We start from the raw sequence: 25367 nt of genomic DNA, 5'->3' as shown, positions 1-25367 counted from the left end.
ACACGAAATTAACATACATGTATCTTTGTTAGAAATGACAATAATGTGACAAAATCAAAGACGCACACCTTTTCAAAATTTGCGCCATATATTTAAAAAAAAAATTGGGCAAATTTCAGTTTTAAGGATTCATTAGGCTTTATAAAAATAAGAAGATGCTATATAGTTTCCAATGAGACAACTATCCGACGTCGATGGTTGCAAGTCACAGTGACCTTATACAATTATAGCCTTTGTATGAGGTCGATACAAGGATATATTGACCTGAAAGAAGTATATTGACTGAGGACGAAGTATATATACTTCTTTGGGTCGATATATCCTGTATTGACCTCATACAAAGGCTATAAAAGAGGGGCGAAAGATACCAGAGAGACAGTCAAACTCATAGATCGAAAATAAACTGACAAAACTGGGGGTGATCTCAGGGTAAGCAGATCCTGCTCCACATGTGGCACACGTCGTGTTGCTCATGTTATTACAAATCCGGTAAATAGTCTTATTCGGTCGGTCACATTCGTGGTGAAAAAGGAAGTGGATTGTAATTACGACATAAGAAACATATCCGATATCATCTGTGAAACGGTTATTCCATAACAGTCAACCAACTCGTGATGGCGTCCGTAAAATTTACGAAGAGATGATTTCAACTTCACCATTCGGAACTCTTGGTTTAATAGCTTCCTTGTGAGCAGCAACCCTCTATCAAGGAAATCATGATAGGAAATACAAGCCAGGGAATATCGTATCAATTGGGAGATATATACTCCGTATGCAGGCACTGCTGGAATGTTGCTACATAGAAATGGAAAGTTCACAATTGGGAAGCTGATATAATTGTTATATTATTAATTTCAGACCATAATTGTATTCAAATCGTCAGTGTAATATATTCGATCAGTTGATTTTGTTTGAATTTTATATATATCATATTGTCTCCTAGACAATAACAACATAATAGTTGTTATATCATTTATTTTTTATGGTTTTTTTGTACATATTATGAATTTGAAGATTTTTTTCTTCAAATAATCGATTATAAATATATATTTTTTTTTAAACTTTTAACAATATCATGAAATTCATTACATGACGTCACAAAGTATATCGGTTTATAGATATTCTAAAAATAACCGTGCAATATGCTTTTTGCTATCCGCCGTTTTCTATCTACCTTCGAAAATATAGTTTAACATGTGACTATCCCTGAACGAATCAAATTAGTTAAAATATACGAATTAATGGTATTGATAAATGTTGCGTAGAATCTAAATTGATATTTTTCGGAAAATTTATTTTGTGTATCTCATTGATATATTTACAAACACACTTTTGAAAGATTATTTGGCTTGTCGACCCACCACAATTGAAATAACACTATAACATATATTTAAATGCATCTTATCTATTCTACTATTTTATAAAAGAAGTTATAGTTTCACTGACTGTTACAAACGTTTCGGTTTTGCTATATATACCTTCTCCGATAGTATTTTAACGCTACCATATTTTTCTTTCTTGTATATATATACATGTACAAACAATGTAACAATATTTGTTTGTAAGTATATCTTTCTCTATATTGATTTGTCTTCTTCTAAGTCCAATGTTAAAAGCTGCGAACCTATCAAAATATATAACAATACTTTTCCTAGTCCCCTATTTTCTAGCATGATTTCACATCTTTCAGACGGTAAAAGAGAAGTAAATCTAAAAACACAAGATCACTTTCCCGGCAAATTACAAAATCTCGAAAAAAAAGTATAAAATACGATATTTTTGGAATAAAAGTGTTCTTATACTAATTGTTATGTTTAAATATATTCATTGTTTTTCTGATTCTTTTTTATCGCTTTTAATCGTAACAACAGTTGCCTTTCTTTCTAAATTTGACCTTGAAAGTCTCATCTTTTCAAAATACAGTTCTTCAACTTTATCTGCAATGCTGGTTTCATCTGAATCACGAAGAGATGACGTCAGACGCTGAATCTTGGGTTCATTACTACTTATTTCTAAAGCAGTTTTCAATAATTGCAAATGTCGAGAAGATGTAGTTAAAGCAGAATAATCATTGGTAATCTGTTCGTATTGAACTTTCGTCATATCCAAATTGATAACAACTTTGAACATTGAATCTGGACTCAGCGCCTGTGCTACAGCAAGAAGACCCTTGTCCGAGAAGAATGCTGAAATGATAGGAAAAATTGTTTAATTAACACTAAAACCGTTAAGACACTAAAAGTAAAACAGTAACACTACACCAAAGAAAAAAAACCCGCCATATAATGTACTTTACATGCTGTATGATTCCACATCCAACATACATCGTTGAATCCTTTGTTAACATAATTTTGACATGTTCATTGTACCCATATTTCTGATTTGTAAACCATGACAATATAACTTGTCCTAAATATGTAAGTACATTATTTAACACTTAATAATGTGTGTACAGGGTAGCTTTTCTTAACCATAAAGTACTTGGAAATATCTTTAATACATGTCTGAAGTAGTGCATCATGGTTGTCATGCTGACAAAAACAAATGGAGCAGTTCTTAATTTTGTTGCACTTACACTTATTTTGTTAATATTGTATGGGTATTATTTTGTGCTTGCATAAAAAAGGAAGAGCATACTTACTTTCATCAAAATTGATATCGTCCTTATTTTTCCTAACATCTGATGCTGCTGTCATTTGCCGTGATACTGGAGCACTGCGGGAACCCGCCATTGTTAATTGTTTACCTTGTGGTCTCCCTCTACTGCTCCATGGGTCGTAATGAATAGCATGTAGATCTTTCTTTGTTCCGTTATCTTCTTTGAATGATATGATACCATACACGGCACTTTCCATACCGTTATATCTTTCCACGGGAAAACAAATGAAATTATCGGCAGCTATTGGAAAAAAAGTTAAAAAATAATACCCCTTCCCAATATGTTTTGTCAATGCAAATCTCCCACCGACGTCTACGCGGATCCTTTGATTGACAGGAAAGAAAAAATCTGGACTTGGACACTGTCGTAAAAGTTCGTATCCCATTTGACGTCTACGCTGAGTAACTTCCTCCGTGCTATCTTTGGTACAGCATTCCAGCATTACAGACATGCTATTAGGTTTTCTGTTGCTAACAAAAATCAAAATCTTACAACACATCTTATCACCAATAGCTACTTCGATTTCTTCTGGCAGTAACGACTGGAGTTTACTGAACATATCAGATCTAACTTTTAAGATCACATATCTAAAACAATAACAATCGTCATTTATTTATTAAATTCTAGTTTCATTTGTAAAAAGCAAAATACACATCGTAATAAATAATCTTTTACCAAATTTTACTAAGTTTGAAGTTAGTGTGTTTTTTAACTATATTTCACGTTTTTCTTAAAGTAAAACTGTTGCTGTAACGAACTAACTAGAGGCTCTAAAGAGCCTGTGTCGCTCACCTTGGTCTATGTGCTTATCAAACAAAGGACACTCTCCAACACTGTAGACGAGAAAAGACTTCATGACAAAAATCTCTATTTTGTTGATCTTGTATTACTGATCTTTCAGTCTGTTTAGTTTCTCTCTATCTTCTTTAGTTTTTGCTCAAAATACAAACGAGGGTAAAAAAAAATCCTCATTTAAGGGCAATCACTCCTATGAAGAGTGACAGTCTACCAACTATATCGGCAAAATTTGACTTTTGAATAGATCTTGCCTTGCTGATCATTTTTGTGAATTAAAGTGTTTATTTATCTATTATAATTTAAATCATATAAAGCATAACGGGAAAAAAATGTTTCTCTCTTTCAAAATATCATAGTTTTCATGATAACAGGCAAAAATGAAAAAATGGTAAAACTTGTCATTTATGGGCAATAACTCCTATAAGAATTTGTCTAACAGTTTTGACGTATACGGACAATTGGTAGAGCTCATTATTCTTGACATTTTGCTTCTTTCAGATTTTCTCTATTTATAACGGTTCAAAAAATAATAGACAAAACTTGCATTTTACCCCCATGTTCTATTTTTAGCCATGTTGGCCATGTTGGTGGGTAGGCGGGGTCATCATACACATTTATTAAACTAGATACCCTAATGATCATTGTGGCCAAGTTTGGTTAAATTTGTCTCTGTAGTTTCAGAGGAGAAGGTTTTTGTAAAAGATTACAAAAATTTACAAAAAAATTGTTAAAATTGACTATAAAGGGCAATAACTCCTTAAGGGGTAAATTGATCATTTTGGTCATTTGACTTATTTGTAGATCTTACTTTCCTGAACATTATTGCTGTTTACAGTTTATCTCTATCTATAATAATATTCAAAATAATATCCAAAAACTGCAAAATTTCCTTAAAATTACCAATTCAGGGTCAGTAACCCAACAACTGGTAGTCTGATTTGTCTGACAATTTCAGGGCAGATAGATCTTGACCTGATGAACAATTTTACAATTTCTGAGATATAAGCCGATATCTACATTTTACCCCTATGTTCTATTTTATGCCATGGCGGCCATCTTAATTTTCGGACGGGATCATCGGACACATTTTTTAAACTAGATACCCCAATGATGATTGTGGCTAAGTTTGGTTAAATTTGGCCCAGTTGTTTCAGAGGAGAAGATTTTTGTAAAAGTTAACGACGACGGACGACGGACGCCAAGTGATGAGAAAAGCTCATTTGGCCTGTTAGGCCAGGTGAGCTAAAAAGAGACTGAAAACATTTAACTTTGACCTTCGTAAATAGTTTATCATCAAACCTGAAAATGTAAAAAGTTTTACCTCAAGGATGTTATGATGTAAAACTGTATAACGTATAACTCGATAAAACATTACGTCAATTTATAGAAGAAACACACTTACTCGCTGAAACTATTGACGGAGATAGTAGGAATTCCGTTTCTTTCTTCTACATCCAGACTTGTCAACCAGAAGGCCTCCTTGTGCTTTCTCTTGAAGACTCCATATTTACAATCCACATTTTGACTGTCAATGCCCGGCAAGTCATCAACGGGAAGCTGTATATCAACAGGCTTGTTAAAAGAGACCACCGAATGACGAACAGCTAAGCACTCAGATATAGCCAAGATAAAACAATTTCTAGGATTGCGTTCTATTTTGCATGCCATAGATTCTCTATTTAAAGGTATAACCTAGAATAAAACACAAGCAATACACAATTTTTACTCATAAGTGCGAAAAGGTAACATTACTTGAAATTAAGCAATCATTGCTCAATACAAACCGCCTTGTGTGTATCATAACTCGACTGTTCACTTGAATATAACTCGACTGTTCACTTGAATATAACTCGACTGCTCACTTGAATATAACTCGACTGCTCACTTGAATATAACTCGACTGCTCACTTGAATATAAAGTTGTAAGATCCTTAATATTCCACTCAGAGAAGGAGATTGTGTAGCAATCGAATTTTCGGACTTGAAAATCTATAATTTGTTCACTTGTAATTTGAATAAACAAGCGTTTACAATTTGAAATAATTATCCCCTTTCCTTGAGATAGAACACTTCAACACATATGTTTTTAGAAATTATATCCTATGTTTCTATTGGAGATACATTATGGATTTTTGAATCCTGTAATATTCCCAAATTATGCATGTATGATGTGCTTATAGATTGGGTGCAAATCATGCACCAAATTAAAGCTTATGCTTATTAATATGACTTGGATAGCAATCTTTGAAGAGCAGAAATATCTGGTAAATAGTTGAAATACAATCTTTAACATCTTTTTCTCTGAACTTCCAGTCTCCAACTAGATGAATAGGCTACGTTATGTATGGCGATAGAACAGTATAGCCCTGACAAAATTTCGTACAACTGAGAGATCCCGTATATAATATAAAAATAAGGAGAAGTGGTATGATTGCCAATGAGACAACTATCTACCAGAGTTCAAATGAAGTGGATGTAAGCAATTGTAGGCAACCGTACGGCCTTCAACAATGAGAAAAACTCATACCGTATAGTCGGCTATAAAAGGCCCCGACATGAAAAATATGAAACAATTCAATTGAGAAAACTAGCGGTCTAATTTATAATAAAACAATTTACGAAAAACAAACATGACAGACGTCATCCAACGACAAGTATTGTATAGAGAGAATTATCATTGCACCTGGTTCTCAAAAGTATAAGATATCCTTACTTTCATCAATAGAGGACATATATCACAATAAGGTTCGCAGTTCAAAATTCTGTTAAAGTATTTTAATTTCATTTGTTAAAAGCAACAAAACGGTACACAAGTAAATCGAACGCACGAAGTATTCTCTTGGTAAATGTTATATTACACTAATCATATGTGTGAACAAAGAAGTATGCATAAAAAGAGAGAGAAAGCACCGAGGGGGCATTCAAACAACATTAGTTCTATAAAAACGAACTACACAATGGCGAAAAAATACGACAAAGACAAAACAACAATGGAATGAAAAAACCAAGCAACTAGAAACCCACCAAAATCCTCGGGTGAAGTAAGGTTCTCGAAAGGGTAAACAGTTCCTGTTTCACTAGTGGCACCCATCGTGTAACTCATTACCAGTAAACATACGGTTATAAGTCAGGTTCTCGGAAGGGTTAACAGTTCCTGTTTCACTTTTGGAAACGAACGTTTAACTCATTACCAGTAAACATACGGTTATAAGTCAGATGCTCGGAAGGGTTAACAGTTCCTGTTTCACTAGTGGCACCCATCGTGTAACTAATTACCAGTAAACATACGGTTATAAGTCAGGTGCTCGGAAGGGTTAACAGTTCCTGTTTCACTAGTGGCACCCATCGTGTAACTCATTACCAGTAAACATACGGTTATAAGTCAGGTGCTCGGAAGGGTTAACAGTTCCTGTTTCAATAGTGGCACCCATCGTGTAACTCATTACCAGTAAACATACGGTTATAAGTCAGGTGCTCGGAAGGGTTAACAATTCCTGTTTCACTAGTGGCATCCATCGTGTAACTAATTACCAGTAAACATACGGTTATAAGTCAGGTGCTCGGAAGGGTTAACAATTCCTGTTTCACTAGTGGCATCCATCGTGTAACTAATTACCAGTAAACATACGGTTATAAGTAAGATGCTCGGAAGGGTTAACATATCCTGTTTCACTAGTGGCACCCATCGTGTAACTCATTACCGGAAAACATACGGTTATAAGTCGGGTTCTCGGAAGGGTTAAAAGTTCCCGTTTCACTAGTGGCAACCATCGTGTAACTCATTACCAGTTAACATACGGTTATATGTCGCATGTGGTAATGTCGCAATCAATGAAAAAAAGGATGGGACTGCTGTTACGCCAAGTGGAACATCTCCGTGGCATATGCGACATATGTCGAGAGTAGGCCGCATGGAATGGATGCGTGTATGCTTTAGAGCTCGCGAGTGTGACATCTTTTCTAAGCACCGACGCTGTAAAAGCTTTGGTCTTTTTCTAACAAGCTTCTTTAGACCAGTTGATGTGATTAAATAATTTGATGTACAACGATTGATTGCATTTTTAAAGAAACGATATCCAGTTTCTCTGTCAGCAATGTGGGTTCACTATTGCAACGCTTTTCCTATTGTAAAGTTTTGTTATGTTTAAATGGAATTTTTTGAAACCTTTTTGCTTTATTCTTTATTTTAAAACACGTACCCTGAAATCTACCGTTTCATCCTGTGATACTGCCCCGAGAGGGAAATCTACGTGTATTCTACTATCGGCTTCAGACACATATTCATAGCCATCTGTTGTAATTGTGTGTGTTTCCTCTCGTGGAGTTGATATGATACAAAATGAATCCATCTGGTTACAATGAAATGTTACTATACCTTCCTAAAATACACATACAAATACTAGTATTCAAAGCCATATATTTTTCCAAATTTTTAATCAAAATACAAATACAAATACAATTTTTTTCTAATTTGTTTTATATAGGTTAGGATTATTATCAAATAAATTAAAAGATAACTTCAATCAAGTTTACATCGTCTTGTTTTAACATTAGTCAATGTGATTGTTTTCAACCAACAACTAGTGTGCCAAATCTTGTCAGAGAGACGAGTAATATTTTTTTTATCAAATGTGATAATAGGCCGAAATATTTGTCAACACGATTTTATAACATCATCTTTGTATATTACCATCATCTTTTAGTACCTTTGTGGTAATCTTAAGACTTATACATATATATGAATTCGTATGAATTCATTATCAAAAAGAGGGAGAAGATACTACAGGGGCATTCAGACACCTTATGTAGAGGAAAAAAATAATTTGATGGCCCCAAAAAAAAAAAACGACGCAAGACAAGCAACAGTCCACGAAGCTCCTCACATAGAACTTAATATTGAGCAACGACGTATCGACTGTTTTGTCCGGTAACCAGTATCCAATAAATAACTGTCACATAAAATTCCTTACAAATTTTAACAGTTCAACTTACTTGATGATGATAATTTGTATCTACAATAGTCCATTGCTTGCGGGATCGCACATGCGCTCTAAAGTGGAGACAAAGCCCATTCATTTGGCTTAGTTCTGGTATATGTACTTTTACCGTAATATTGCTGGGATCGATATCTGGATAATGTAAAGATCTAGGATTTCCTTTTGATTTCTGTTCATCCTTGGGTATTCTCTTGCAGATGTGAAATATATCTGTTCTGAACCGATTTTGATGAGAGAAACTGTTTTCCTTGAGGAATAGGCCACGTTGTTCTGGGTTCCAAACAACTGATTCAAAATGATGGTCGTCAGGGAGAAGGTACGACGGTAATATGATTTCAATTCCATTCCCCGCGTCATTTGTTCTATAGACACTCCTGTAAATATAATATAACTAGAGGATATCCGTGAACTTGTGTTGATATTGATTGGATTATACAATGTAATTAATATCTTCAAAATTATTATAATTATCAACTGATGGAAAATATGTATAACTAATTACTCTCGTTGAAAGGAAAAAGTGAAGAATTTTCTTAACATTATTTATTCCATATTTCATGGACTACATTTATTGAGTCTGCCACCATTTTTTATTTATGGACATTGTGGTGTCTTGATTAAAATTTTCGATTGGTTTTAAGTTCAATTTTTTTAGTTACATTGTGGATATTGTTTTTTCTTGATATTTTTGTTAAATCATATTCATACACTACGTGTTTAGATGTGAGTTTACAATATTTACCCACCCGAGATAGTTAAAATTTCAAAATTTAACTATACATTGAGATTAGATAAATTTTGTAACTAACGATTAGAATAGGTTTCTCTAATGATTCTACGGAAACTTGAATGCCAAGTGTTATGTTTCGAATAGATGTGGCGGGAAATTCCCCGCCCCACAAAAGTGAAAGCTTGATAAAGCCAATTATTGGCCTCCTGAGTTCGAAAATTAAAAAGTATTGTAAACTGCGGCCTCCTGAGTTCGAAAATTAAAAAGTATTATAAACTGCCAAATAACATTTCTTTAGATGTTCATATAGACATTAAACTGTCAATTATCAGTAGAATTGTTTCATAATTTTGTCTTAAATATTTCCATTAGGACTTGAAACTTCTTGCATTTAGTGGAAAATGCAAATACTTCCTAAAAAAGCCTCATTTTGAGATCTTGTTATTAATATTAAAATATGAACCACGGTTTTACCCCAAAAACATATGTTGCTCAAAGATGTATTTTACGAAGATACTTATGTGTATATTTTTGGGAAGCGGATATTCGGAAATCAACAACCCCCGCCCCCGATAGTACAAACTAAATACTAAAAAACGAAGATTACAAACTACTTACGCATTAGACATCAACATTTCAGTTTAACTTCAGACTTACTTTGATCGTAAGATATTTTGCGAAAAGAGCAAACTTGACTTTAAGGATTATTGGTCATTTATCAAGCCAATGAATAGAAAGGGTCGATTTAATCTTAAATTAAGTACCTTCTAGTTTCATTCGGTTCTTCTTTTCTTGAAAGAATACTGCAATCCAAATTGAATCTGTAACCATAAAAAGAATTAACCTGTTTGTTGAAATGTTTTTAGTCCGTTTTAAAAATAATAATCATAATGATAAACTATATGAATTATAATATGACGTTGTTCCGCTGAGTAAACCAAGTCATGTTCTAATTCCAACATCTCGTCCTGAATTTGCATGAAATATTTGACATTGGGCGTTAAGCAAGCAACAATCAATCAATCAATCAATCAGTTTTAACTTCTACAATATTTTGGATAGACGTCTTCTAATGTACTTTCGACTATCAATGTGGTCCAAATCAGAAGACGTACATTTTTTCTCTCAGAATTCAGGAGTTGAAAGGGATGATTTTTAAAAATGAAAAAAAAAAACCTCTCTGTGTATTATTTTAGTGAACTTATAATGAAATTGCTGCAAGCTCATACTACCGATGTTCTACATTTCAATCAGTGTGGTGTCTTCTTTTCATCAAACTTATGATTTTCGATTGCTCACATAGTATATTCTCTCTCTTTTTTAATTGACATCATGACACAAAAGAATGATACAAACCTGACATCTTCTTTTCCTTTACTCTTCATTGTCTTTGTCTTTGAATCATTTTTCTTATTCCTATATTATTTGTATATATATATATATGTGTGTGTTCTCAACAACGAAGTATACATGCAGGGTACAGTGTAATGTGATCAATCATCATTTGAATCATTTCTCTCTATGTACTTAAAGGAGGCTCGATTGCCGAGTGGTCTAAGCATGCAGGAATCACTAGGACTTGCCAACTCTTGTGCTGTGGATTTAAACCCCGCTCATGGCGATGTGTGTTCGATTCTTGGTACTCCGGCTTCCTTTATCAATGCAAAACTTACCGCAATGATAAAGCCTAGATTGCTGAAAGTGGCGATAAAAAAATAACAAATAAACAAACATCTCAATATAATCGTTGTAATTAATGTCGTTCCCGATACTATAATATTACTATTTTGTTGATTTAATGTTATATTTAATATAAAATGTGACGCATTTCATCTATATAATAATAAGGAGGTGTGGTATAGTTGTCAATGAGACAACTATCCACCAGAGTATGATTTATATAACATAAGGAGGTGTAGTATGATTGTCAACGGTACAGCTATCCATCAGAGACAAGAGGACGATGATGTTAACAATTATAGAGCACTATAGTGCACGTTTTACCTATGCATATACAAATCACGGTTTATAAATAGCTTTAAATTAATCGATGCACATGAAATATATATTGTTTATATACTATACTTAAGAATTGGTCGTTCTTTTTGTAGTTTTACTGGGATGTAAAAGCATTGACTGACGCACAGTTTGTACGAAGCGCAGAAGGTTTTTAAAACACTATGTTTGTAAAAGACCATTCAATATACATAATAACAATGTAATGCTGTCAGAAAGCCTGAATTAAGAGTTATGTTAAGCTATTTTTCTATGTAATGTAACGTTGTCACGAGGAGCACATGTATTCATATGTTGATTTTTATTGGGACTTAAAAAAATTATTCTTGAAAGTCATGCGATTGTTATGAAAAAGGGAGATTTGGTATGATTGCCAATGAGACAAATATCCACCAGAGTCTTCCAATCATACTAATGGAATACGTATGGAAATAAGCGTTTTTGCTTTCGTAGGTCATCCTTGGGTTAAGGCATTAGATTAGATGTACCTAAAGTGACAACCATTACTATATCTTAAGATTGTATTTAGCTAAGTTTCTAAATCTTGTAATGTATTTAGATATAAGAAGATATGGTATGAGTGCTAAAATGACAACTTTCCATCCAAGTCACAATTTGTAAAAGTAAACCATTATAGGTCAAAGTACGGTCTTCAACACGGAGCCTTGGCTCACACCGAACAGCAAGCTATAAAGGGCCCAAAAATGACTAGTGTAAAACCATTCAAACGGGAAAACCAACTGTCTAATCTATATAAAAAACGAGAAACGAGAAACACTTATGAACCACATCAACAAACGACAACTACTGAATATCAGATTCCTGACTTAGGACAGGTGCAAACAAATACAGCGGGTTTAAACGTTTTAATAGGTACCAAACTTATTTGTTTATATTGCCTTTACCTGAATAAACATTATTATTATGACACATGTATGTAATGTAACCTATAAGTGAACTGACCTTTTATCGTCAACCTTTATTTTCACTTTTGTAGATTTGTTTAAGCTGTGGGCTCTGAAAAAAATGTAACTTACATTTTAAACTACTGCACTAGTTTAAGGCTGATCATCAAAATCAATTAAGTAGAATATATATATTTTGTATTGGCAAAAACAGCTAATGATAACAGAACTGTTCATTAACTCGTACAGTAGGAAATTTAAGTAACAGATTCAAGATTTCCCTCGAAATTGATAAGTATCAGACACTGGATACTCTCAGAAGCATATAATCAACCGACGTCTGTTGAATAAAACTTGTTTAGCAAGCGAAACCTGCAAACAACGGAGAAACAAGTGACTGATCTTGCTACAAATAACACTTATAAATATGATATCCTACTGACAATGAATAATAATTTATTATAAAAGAAATGAATTGACCTTGATTCCGAGGTAAAATCTTTTGATCTCTTCTTCTCAGTTATTTGTTCTGTGTGTAACTTTCCAGGGGATACTGAAGAACTAAAAAGTAGAAAAGTGAATTCTGTAAAAGTCCATGTCAAGGCTCAGTCAAACATGTGACTACTATTGCTTATTAAATGTTTTGTTTCGATCCCTAATAAAGCAGTTACTTAATTTTCTCTGTCTAGAAGTACTTGAATCTAATATCTAATTTTACATAATCTAATTTTGAAAAAAAAGTTGACTCGCAATATTTTATTGAAAAATACCACTAGTATTTTGGATTATCTTGTCGAGGGTCTAGTGATTTTTTTGTCTGTTGTTTGTGTTTATCTTTATGTATTAAGTGTCTGTCTTCACATTATAAGTTTGTTTTATCCTCCTGGTATGTTCTTAAGTTTTTATAAGCTTCTTAAAATTATTAACTCACATGGCACAATGATCTTCTTCAATAAGTTCTGTCGGTAGGTTGGCATTCTCTCCAAGGTTTTCAGAAATCGGTTTTCTGAATAGAAAGAAAGACAACCAAATTACAAGAAAAAAACCAATATAATAGATGTTTACAATTATTCAAAGTAAGAAATAATAATTATCCCAATCTACAGTTTCAAAAGAGATAAACGTTACTTCGTTGATACATGTAATATCAATTATTCATATAATTTTGTTTTATTCAATATAAGAATTGTAGGCGACTTTTAAGCATTGTTGGCCTATCACTGTTTTAATATACTTTTGTACTTTATCTTAATTCAATCTTTTTTCTGCTTCAAATATAATTTTTTGTCAGTTCTTTGTTAAGGTTTGTTTCCAGGTTTAAATGTCATGGCACTTTGTTTTATTTGGATTATTTCAATCGATGATTGACTTCTAGTCTCTGATGGTAAATATCACTGAGTGGACACACCTGCTGGTTTACTAATAATCTCCGATGGTAAATACAAATGAGTGGACACCACTGCTGGTTTACTACTAGCCTCCAATGGTAAATTCCATTAAGTGGACACAATTGCTGTTTTCTTATAGCCTCCGATAGTAGATAGCACTGAGTGGACACCACTTCTTCTGTTATACTACTAGCCTCCGATAGTAATTACCACTGAGTGAAACCACTGTTGGTTTACTACTAGTCTCCGATGGTAAATACCACTTAGTCGACACCACTGCTGGTTTACTACTAGCCTCCGATGGTAAATACCACTGAGTGAAACCACTGCTGGTTTACTACTAGTCTCCGATGGTAAATACCACTGAGTGAAACCACTGCTGGTTTACTACTAGTCTCCGATGGTAAATACCACTTAGTCGACACCACTGCTGGTTTACTACTAGTCTCCGATGGTAAATACCACTGAGTGAAACCACTGCTGGTTTACTACTAGTCTCCGATGGTTAATACCACTGAGTGAAACCACTGCTGGTTTACTACTAGTCTCCGATGGTAAATACCACTTAGTCGACACCACTGCTGGTTTACCACTAGCCTCCGATGGTAAATACCACTGAGTAAAACCACTGCTGGTTTACTACTAGTCTCCGATGGTAAATACCACTTAGTCGACACCACTGCTGGTTTACTACTAGTCTCCGATGGTAAATACCACTGCTGGTTGACTACTACTCTGCATGTTGGTGCCGATGATTGAATCATCTTAGTAGTGGTTTCCGGTTTGTGGTCCAATTCTAGTATAGTCGTTTCCACTAATCAGTGGTTGCCTGCTAATACCCGATAGTACTATCCTCTAGTATTGGTTGCCTTTTAGACACCGATGGTTGAATCCTTCTAGTAGTGGCTGCCTCCTAGTGACCAACGGTAGTATGATAGTATCCTCTTAGCTGTGTTTGACTTAAGTGTCCGATAATAGTATCTCTTAGCTGTGGTTGACTTTTAGTGTCCGATAACAGTATCCTCTTAGCTGTGTTTGACTTAAGTGTCCGATAATAGCATCTCTTAGCTGTGTTTGACTTTTAGTGTCCGATAATAGTATCATCTTAGCTGTGTTTGACTTAAGTGTCCGTTGATAGTATCCTCTTAGTTGTGATTGACTTTTAATGTCCGATAATAGTACCCTCTTAGCTGTGATTGACTTTTACTGTCCGATAATAGTATCCTCTTAACTGTGTTCGACTTTTGGTGTCCGATAATAGTATTCTCTTAACTGTGTTTGACTTTTAGTGTCCGATAACATTATCCTCTTAACTGTTTTTGACTTTTAGTGTCCGATAATAGTATCCTCTTAACTGTGTTTGTCTTTTGGTGTCCGATAATAGTATCCTCTTAGCTGTGTTTGTCTTTTGGTGTCCGATAACATTATCCTCTTAACTGTTTTTGTTTTTTAGTGTCCGATAATAGTATCCTCTTAGCTGTGTTTGTCTTTTGGTGTCCGATAATAGTATCCTCTTAACTGTGTTTGTTTTTGGTGTCCGATAAAAGTATCCTCTTAACTTTGTTTGTCTTTTGGTGTCCGATAATAGTTTCCTCTTAACTGTGTTTGTCTTTTGGTGTCCGATAATAGTATCCTCTTAACTGTGTTTGTCTTTTGGTGTCCGATAATAGTTTCCTCTTAACTGTGTTTGTCTTTTGGTGTCCGATAGTAGTATTCTCTTAACTGTGTTTGTCTTTTGGTGTCCGATAACATTGTCCTCTTAACTGTTTTTGACTTTTAGTGTCCGATAATAGTATCCTCTTAACTGTGTTTGTCTTTTGGTGTCCGATAATAGTATCCTCTTAGCTGTGTTTGTCTTTTGGTGTCCGATAACATTATCCTCTTAACTGTTTTTGACTTTTAGTGTCCGATAATAGTATCCTCTTAGCTGTGTTTGACCTAAGTGTCCGTTGATAGTATCCTCTTAGCTGTGTTTGTCTTTTGGTGTCCGATAATAGTATCCTCTTAGCTGTGTTTGTCTTTTGGTGTCCGATAATAGTATCCTCTTAACTGTGTTTGTCTTTTGGTGTCCGATAATAGTATCCTCTTAACTGTGTTTGTCTTTTGGTGTCCGATAATAGTTTCCTCTTAACTGTGTTTGTCTTTTGGTGTCCGATAATAGTATCCTCTTAACTGTGTTTGTCTTTTGGTGTCCGATAACATTATCCTCTTAACTGTTTTTGACTTTTAGTGTCCAGTAATAGTATCCTCTTAGTTGTGTTTGACTGTTAGTGTCCAGTAATAGTATCCTCTTAGCTGTCTTTGATATAAGTGTCCAGTAATAGTATCCTCTTAACTGTGTTTGTTTTTTGGTGTCCGATAATAGTATCCTCTTAACTGTGTTTGTCTTTTGGTGTCCGATAATAGTATCCTCTTAACTGTGTTTGTCTTTTGGTGTCCGATAACATTATCCTCTTAACTGTTTTTGACTTTTAGTGTCCGATAACATTATCCTCTTAACTGTTTTTGACTTTTAGTGTCCAGTAATAGTATCCTCTTAGTTGTGTTTGACTTTTAGTGTCCAGTAATAGTATCCTCTTAGCTGTCTTTGATATAAGTGTCCAGTAATAGTATCCTCTTAACTGTGTTTGTTTTTTGGTGTCCGATAATAGCATCCTCTTAACTGTGTTTGTCTTTTGGTGTCCGATAAAATTATCCTCTTAACTGTTTTTGACTTTTAGTGTCCGATAACATTATCCTCTTAACTGTTTTTGACTTTTAGTGTCCGATAACATTATCCTCTTAACTGTTTTTGACTTTTAGTGTCCGATAACATTATCCTCTTAGTTGTGTTTGTCTTTTGGTGTCCGATAATAGTATCCTCTTAACTGTGTTTGTCTTTTGGTGTCCGATAATAGTATCCTCTTAGCTGTGTTTGTCTTTTGGTGTCCGATAATAGTATCCTCTTAGCTGTGTTTGTCTTTTGGTGTCCGATAATAGTATCCTCTTAACTGTGTTTGTCTTTTGGTGTCCGATAATAGTATCCTCTTAGCTGTGTTTGTCTTTTGGTGTCCGATAATAGTATCCTCTTAACTGTGTTTGTCTTTTGGTGTCCGATAATAGTATCCTCTTAGCTGTGTTTGTCTTTTGGTGTCCGATAATAGTATCCTCTTAACTTTGTTTGTCTTTTGGTGTCCGATAATAGTATCCTCTTAACTGTGTTTGTCTTTTGGTGTCCGATAATAGTATCCTCTTAACTGTTTTTGTCGTTTGGTGTCCGATAACATTATCCTCTTAACTGTTTTTGACTTTTAGTGTCCGATAACATTATCCTCTTAACTGTTTTTGACTTTTAGTGTCCAGTAATAGTATCCTCTTAGTTGTGTTTGACTTTTAGTGTCCAGTAATAGTATCGTCTTAGCTGTCTTTGATATAAGTGTCCAGTAATAGTATCCTCTTAACTGTGTTTGTTTTTTGGTGTCCGATAATAGTATCCTCTTAACTGTGTTTGTCTTTTGGTGTCCGATAATAGTATCCTCTTAACTGTGTTTGTCTTTTGGTGTCCGATAATAGTATCCTCTTAACTGTGTTTGTCTTTTGGTGTCCGATAACATTATCCTCTTAACTGTTTTTGACTTTTAGTGTCCGATAACATTGTCCTCTTAACTGTTTTTGACTTTTAGTGTCCAGTAATAGTATCCTCTTAGTTGTGTTTGACTTTTAATGTCCAGTAATAGTATCCTCTTAGCTGTCTTTGATATAAGTGTCCAGTAATAGTATCCTCTTAACTGTGTTTGTTTTTTGGTGTCCGATAATAGTATCCTCTTAACTGTGTTTGTCTTTTGGTGTCCGATAACATTATCCTCTTAACTGTTTTTGACTTTTAGTGTCCGATAACATTATCCTCTTAACTGTTTTTGACTTTTAGTCCAGTAATAGTATCCTCTTAACTGTCTTTGATATAAGTGTCCGATAATAGTATCCTCTTAGTAGTGACTGACTGATAGTGCACAATGGTGGTATCTCCTATTAGTAGTTGATTGTTAGAACTCGATGGCATTATCAATGACACAGCAACCCAACAAAACCAAAAATATATTTAGAAGTTAACTTTAGAAAATACTATATATTTTACACTAAAAAAATCTACTTACTGCTCAGTGACATCCTGTGGTTTGAGATCTAAGGTATCAATACTACATGTACTGACTGTTCCGTGACATCCTGTGGTTTCAGATCTAAGGTATCAATACTACATGTTCTTACTGCTCAGTGACATCCTGTGGTTTCAGATCTAAGGTATCAATACTACATGTACTTACTGTTCAGTGACATCCTGTGGTTTCAGATCTAAGGTATCAATACTACATGTACTTACTGCTCAGTGACATCCTGTGGTTTCAGATCTAAGGTATCAGTACTACATGTACTTACTGTTCAGTGACATCCTGTGGTTTCAGATCTAAGGTATCAATACTACATGTACTTACTGCTCAGTGACATCCTGTGGTTTGAGATCTAATGTATCAATACTACATGTACTTACTGTTCAGTGACATCCTGTGGTTTGAGATTTAAGGTATCAATACTACATGTACTAACTGCTCAGTGACATCCTGTGGTTTCAGATCTAAGGTATCAATACTACATGTACTTACTGTACAGTGACATCCTGTGGTTTCAGATCTAAGGTATCAATACTACATACACTTGTGTAGTCACTCCTAGTTGTCAACCTTTAACGAAAACAACAATTACTGTACATGTGTAATATGTTCCAAATTACACCGATATTATCTGTATAGAAATGAATTGACAATTATTTTATTATTAGGAAAATATACTGAAAAATAAAATATTTCAATTTCTGTTATGTGAACTATGATTAAATAAAATTGCACTATCCATATATTCATATTATTGAGATCGTACCTTTATTTAAGTAATAATTGTCTCTTCAGTGGTGCTCGAGGCCAAAATATTGAAAAACCCAAAACTTATTGTAAAGTTATATTTGAGATAGTTCCGTTTTAGTCCTCTGAGTAAAGTAATATTTTATATCGGACTCTTGTTAAGTGACATTTGAGATTGTACTCTTGCCTTATATGCAAGTAATGTTAGAGATTGTGCCCTTTTTCTTTCTCTATGTAAAGTGATATTTGAGATCGAATCCTTTTAGTCCTCTATGTTAAGTGATATTTGAAATCGTATCCTTTAAGACCATATTTGAGATCGCATCCTGTTAGTCCTCTATGTTAATTGATATTAGAGATCGTACCTTTTTGGTCCATCATCTATTTCTTCTAAATAGTTTGTTTCCTTTGATTTTGATTGCCTGCAATAGAGTTTACACAATCACAATAAACACAATCATAATAAACACAATCATAATTGTACATGCATGTATAAGGAAACATATAAGTACAGAGAAAGACACTTTTCCATTACAAAAAAGTATACTTATGTATAGACAATACAAACATTGTATATATAAATCAAGGTTTGTTTTGTTTTTTTGTGGTTTTATTTATCATTGTATTAATATCATAATTATGATTTTCTTCCACGAATGCTAAATGTTTAATATGGGTTAGCTCCTTTATTAAGTTCATCCCTAATGCTAAATACGTCATCCAGATTTGTAGCTTAAAGGTTAAAAAAGTTACAGACGACTGTTGTTGCACAATTCGCTCAATCATCGTCAGCGTTCTATCGGTCGTGCTGTTGAATTGTGTGCACAATTTTTTTTTAGGCATCAAATAATCATTGTTTTGATTGAGTTTTATAGCTTAACGACACACTGCATATACGTAGACTTTTAAAATATGTAAAGCTTCCTGTAAACGTCAAAGTGGTTTGAAACTGTTACGTAATCAAAATGACAACGCCCCGAAAACATTAATTATCAATATCCGATTGATGATTTAAATACAAGTTGCATGAAATTAATGTTAATTGTTGTTGTCTAATTGTAAATGTATGTGGGAGGTTTATGAATCACATTAATTCGATCTAATACACCAAAGCTAAAGAAACATTAAAAGACAAGTGATCAGTTTTTAATATTTCATTGAAAGGTAGGCATACATATACCTATTAATATATTATGATTACAAATATAAAATATCAATTATTTGATGCAGATCATTCAGACAAATATCAGGTCGATCTGTTTATCAAAAAAAAAAAATGAAAATCACTATTTGTTGTTTATCTAATTTCTAAATTATTTTTATTTTAAAACGGAGAATGTTAGTCGGAAAAGTAAGTTATAAATCATGTTAGTACCAAAGTACTTCAGCAAAGAAATATTCTAATATATAACGCAGAGTCAAAATTTGCTCGCTTCTACAGAAAGCTAAGTAATGTACCTAAAGGTCAAACAATCTAAAATAAAGAACAATTTTAACTTAACGAGTTCGTATATACATGTAGCACGCCTGTATCACTAACAGTTAAAAGATGAATAATAATTTAAGCGACATTAAACCAGCAACACAATATAAAACCAGATAAGATTTTAAGTTACCTGTCAAATGTGGTTTCATTTGTAGACTCTTTTGTTTTTTTATAGGTAAGGTCTTCCAAATCTATTGTAAATTGTTCATTCAAACGTATCTGTGTGGAAGGTCTGGAAAAAATGATATGACACATCAGACATTGAACTGTAGAAAGCTTTTAACATAAGAAAATATGTAATATATGTATCATATTATTACATACGAATGTATCGCTAGCTTAGTGAGTTGATCAGACCGTTAGTTTTCGCGTTTGAATTGTTTTACATTTGTCATTTCGGAGCCTTTTATAGCTTGCTTTGCGGTATGAGTTTTGCTCATTGTTGAAGGTCATACGGTAACTAAAAGTATCTAACTTCTAAGTCATTTGGTCTATGGTGGAGAGTTGTCCCATTGGCAATCATACCATATCGTCTTATTTTTATATTGAGCTTAGGCTCTGTGTTTTTTTTTCATTCTGTATTGCATCAAATACGGCCGACAAGCTAAACTTAATGATCACTATTTGTGTAACATTTTCACATATGTTCAACATACCTTACGGAAATTCTAAACATAATTCTTCAATCATATTAATAAAACACAGCATAAATTCCGCAAATTTGAAACTGAACAAGATAATTGCAAAAATCGAAACACAGCCATTATTTTACAATTCTTTTATGTTTGATGACATTTATCCTTTAAGTATATACTTTTATATACACAAGTCTAAATTGAAAACAACGTTAAAACTTATGATTGCGTTGGATAAAAACCGCAATTTTTATACGTGTGCATGCAAAATAATTTTTTTGGTAGAGGTGTCTAAATACAGCACAAACAACATTTTCCAAAAGACCAAATGAGTGAAAAAGTATATTTTAACAAAACGCATTTGACTAACAGGTCGAACAACTGATGTTCTTAAACCCTGCTGACTGCCATTGGCGATTGCCAAATAAACGGATCACAAGATGTAACAAAATAGATCTTATTATTAATTTATTACCAAACAGAAAACAATAAACTTGCGGAAAAGATGGTATACCGCAAACATGAGGTGCAAAAATTTTTACACCATATCCGGATTTCGACAATTAATGTCTCTTCAGTGATTTTAGGAATCGAAACTTGTATTTGGAAAGCCAGATAGTTTACCTCAATTTAGGATAGACTCTTGAATTTTGAAAGAGTCAAAATAGGATGAACGGATCATATAAACCCGAAGGCAAATATAATACAAGCCCAAACGAAAAAATATAAACAAGTCTAAATTGAAAACATTGTTCAAATCTATGATTGCGTTGAATAAAAACCGCAATTTTTATACGTGTGCATGCAAAACAAATTTCTTGGTAGAGGGGTCTAAATACAGCACAAACAACATTTTCCAAAAGACCAAATGAGTGAAAAAGTATATTTTAACAAAACGCATTTGACTAACAGGTCGAACAACTGATGTTCTTAAACCCTGCTGACTACCACTGGCGATTGCCAAATAAACGGATCACAAGATGTAACAAAATAGATCTTATTATTAATTTATTACCAAACAGAAAACAATAAACTTGCGGAGAAGATGGTATACCGCAAACATGAGGTGCAAAAATTTGTACACCATATCCGGATTTCGACAATTAATGTCTCTTCAGTGATTTTAGGAATCGAAACGGTATTTGGAAGGCCAGATAATTTACCTCAATTTAGGATAGACTCTTGAATTTTGAAAGAGTCAAAATAGGATGAACGGATCATATAAACCCGAAGGCAAATATAATACAAGCCCAAACGAAAAAATATAAACAAGTCTAAATTGAAAACATTGTTCAAATCTATGATTGCGTTGAATAAAAACCGCAATTTTTATACGTGTGCATGCAAAACAAATTTCTTGGTAGAGGGGTCTAAATACAGCACAAACAACATTTTCCAAAAGACCAAATGAGTGAAAAAGTATATTTTAACAAAACGCATTTGACTAACAGGTCAAACAACTGATGTTCTTAAACCCTGCTGACTACCATTGGCGATTGCCAAATAAACGGATCACAAGATGTAACAAAATAGATCTTATTATTAATTTATTACCAAACAGAAAACAATAAACTTGCGGAGAAGATGGTATACCGCAAACATGAGGTGCAAAAATTTGTACACCATATCCGGATTTCGACAATTAATGTCTCTTCAGTGATTTTAGGAATCGAAACGGTATTTGGAAGGCCAGATAATTTACCTCAATTTAGGATAGACTCTTGAATTTTGAAAGAGTCAAAATAGGATGAACGGATCATATAAACCCGACGGCAAATATAATACAAGCCCAAACGAAAAAATATAAACAATTATCGCGGTGGCACCGCGGGTAAATTATCACGTTGTGATTGGTTTAACGCCGTCACGTGGTGACCCCCTTTGGATCCGTAGGGGGTTAGTAAATTTCATAGGGGTTCATGACGTCACGTCTACTGTTAATGGTGACGTCATCTATTAATGTTGTTGTGATTCATTGTTTATTTTTCTACAAAACACAGCAGAAAAAGTCCTGCGTGCGATAAATTCGTTATACGGTTCACTACTGACCCCCTACGGACCATAGAGGGTGAATAAAATCCATAGGAGATTCGGCCTTCGGCCTCACCCCCTATGGATTTTACCAACCCTCTATGGATCCGTAGGGGGTCAGTAGTGAACCATATAACTTATAGTATATATTTGAATAACATAGAAGCATGTCACTGGATTTAATAAGTTTGTAAGTATTCACCCTCTTCTTTTTGTATCAAAAGAAATGGAAATAATTGATAAAAACAGCTCAAAACCATGTTTCGGACAAGGGATTAATACGCTCTCTCTCTCTCTCTCTTTAAAAATTATTGTCTGCCCCTAAAAGAAAGCATTTTACCTTTCTTTAGGCTGATCTACGGTGACTTCAATAATTTGTTTTGATTTGACTTTCTTCGTTGACGTCATTTCGTCATTTGATTTTATAGTAATCACAGAAGTATTATGAATTCAACAGTACATCTGCAAAAAACAATTTTACTGTTAAAAACAATTTATAATTTGCAACGCTTTATCGGTATGATACATACCTAGATGTTACTTCAACCTAATAAAACATACAATTTTTATAATTAGTTTGAAATTACAACTATAAATGTTTTATTTGTTAATATGATTCACCTTACTTCTTACACTTTTGCAAATAAATATGTAGTACATGTACATTATTGAACGTTTATGTTCATTAAACATATAGTAAAGTAAACGGCATAATAGGTTCTTGATATTTGATATTGAAATGTAACAGAGCGATTCATATTGTAGAATATTTAGGGTGATTTCCCTTTAAATAATTGTGTTTTTTTGCAAATAGTTCTTACACTAATATGTCATTTCACATAATGTAACAGCTATATATAGATTGTTTATATCAGCTGTATTATAAATTTCCCTCTCCTTTATAACAAATAAGAAATACACAAAATGAAGTTACAATAAAAACTAGGACGTCGCTCTCCGTTAGAACGATGCTTCTAATACAACAAGATAAAATATTTTCCATAAGCAGTTTACATTTTCTTTTTATAATTTACAAACTATTTGAATTCACACTTTTATTACTTTTAAACTATGAATGTTTTTACCTTTCAGCGATCCTTTGGGCTGCCAATCCGTCACCGTTTTAATGGTAACCCGATAACATAAAGTCATTAGAAAATCACTGTCCCTTGTTAATCTGATATAAACAAGTTAAGTATTGCATTGTTTTGTCCTTAAATTACGATTTAAATAGTGCTATATTTACCATTAACTAATGTTCGAGTAATCATTCCGGTATAAAAAATTGTATACATATATACATATTACAGTTCCCGTTAATGTAACATCTAACCATTGTATTTAAATCCTCCAAAAACCTCTCACTATATGAACTATCATGATATTCTGTTCGAAGTTTAATAATGTTTAATGTGACAAGATTTCAGATTTCATTATTCGTATATTCTAATGTCATACTGAATAATTAACGGAGGGAATTAACCTATATAAAAGTAAACTACACAGATTTTTTTTTTATCTTTTATCTATTATCTATTTATGGATGTTGGAGTAGCTGATTTTCAATGTGTCTGTTTACCTTTTAATTTTCCTCTGACCTGAATTTTATCTTAATAAAACGCGACATAATCATTTTCCTATCTTCAACGGTCTTTAAATTATATCTTAAAACTTAGTATGGATAAAAGAAAATGAGGAGTAAAGACAGTGAGAGCAAACAAGCTACACAAAAACCAAAAGACATGTAGAAGATAAGACATGGTCTTTAACAATAAAAAAGATCTATCTCTCATAAAGCATAAAAAAAATAAAGCATAAAAGATTTATTGAAAGTCGGGTATACATATGACAATATGAATATAAGCTCTGTAGAGCTTTTAACCGACATACATATATATATGATAAACACAAAGCATAAAATACATAAAAGAGAAAGCACATCATGCAAAGCATAAATACTGGTATCAAAGCATAAATACTGGTATCAAAGCACAACAAATTATAGCCAATAATAAGCAAATCAAAGCATATAAGCGAACATGAAATGCAGACAAACTGGCATTCATGAAGTAGCTATTAAGAAAATCACACTCCCATTCTGACTTGACGTGGCTGTGTATTTATACATCATGGACAATCGAACGGAGGGCAAAAGTGACCATATTTTTATTCCCCATTCACCCTTGATGGTTTGTAGTCCGATTCTGTGGTGGAAACCCCAACTGTTCTTAACCGCTCATTAATTAGAAGATTATATCCACACTGATTATTTGCTGAAAAATGGATTTCTGACAGTAAATGGTATTAGAAAACCAAATTGATCGTAATTAATTATTTGGACACTGTCAGCTTGTAATTGAAGAAATGCTGGAAAATTATTTTTAATATTCAAATGAGTGAATGTTATAGCAAATAGTAAAATACAGTTGAGGGTGAGATGCTAATAAAACGAATACACCCTTATTGCTTGTAAGTAAAGGCAACAAGAATTCAACTTTAAAAGTCTATAGATTTCCCTATAGTTTTTACTTTTCATATTTTTTTATGTTTCTTTTTTTATCAGTTTAGCAAGAGCAAGTGCATCTGCTAATTAAGTTACTCAATGACTCTTTCAATAGGGTTAATTGATTCAATTCTTGTGTTCCCTTATACATTTCTATTGCATCGGAATGATTTTCTTCTTTTACAACCAATGCAAATATTTGTTTTATATTTTGTTTTATATTTTCAGAAATGAAACCGAATTCTATTTTTTGGACTTGGTATTATCTGTGTATCGGTTTAATTTTCTTTTACACATGTGACATCTCTTCTGCCACTTTGATTCAAC

General features: G+C 33.4%; 1 protein-coding gene across 1 annotated transcript; it reads right to left on the bottom strand.

The window, feature by feature from the left end:
- Positions 1–1269: 1269 nt before the first annotated feature.
- Positions 1270–23713, bottom strand: LOC127731042 (uncharacterized). The gene is made up of 15 exons (XM_052239814.1): positions 23623–23713; positions 22878–22999; positions 20002–20103; positions 18751–18807; positions 18131–18208; positions 13037–13111; positions 12586–12666; positions 12164–12217; positions 10541–10600; positions 9949–10005; positions 8450–8828; positions 7657–7836; positions 4860–5149; positions 2642–3246; positions 1270–2186 (listed from the first exon to the last, which is right to left on the bottom strand). The coding sequence occupies exons 2-15, from the start codon at positions 22943–22945 to the stop codon at positions 1825–1827; spliced, it is 2448 nt and encodes an 815-aa protein (XP_052095774.1). The 5' UTR covers positions 22946–22999; positions 23623–23713; the 3' UTR covers positions 1270–1824.
- Between the last annotated feature and the right edge of the window lie 1654 nt (positions 23714–25367).

The sequence above is a fragment of the Mytilus californianus genome, unplaced genomic scaffold (genome assembly GCF_021869535.1).
Source record: "Mytilus californianus isolate M0D057914Y unplaced genomic scaffold, xbMytCali1.0.p SCAF_2, whole genome shotgun sequence".
NCBI classification, from domain to species: domain Eukaryota; kingdom Metazoa; phylum Mollusca; class Bivalvia; order Mytilida; family Mytilidae; genus Mytilus; species Mytilus californianus.
The sequence above is the reverse complement of the archived record's forward strand: the minus strand, read 5'-3'. Positions and strand labels throughout refer to the sequence as shown.

Excerpts from the sequence above, each read along its gene's own strand:
- LOC127731042 (XM_052239814.1), bottom strand. The coding sequence starts at position 22,945 with ATGACGTCAACGAAGAAAGTCAAATCAAAACAAATTATTGAAGTCACC. Across the intron at positions 13,112-18,130 it reads CCACAGGATGTCACTGTACA|AAAACCGATTTCTGAAAACC; the intron begins GTAAGTACATGT and ends CTTTCTATTCAG. Across the intron at positions 5,150-7,656 it reads ATGAAACGGTAGATTTCAGG|GTTATACCTTTAAATAGAGA; the intron begins GTACGTGTTTTA and ends GTTTTATTCTAG.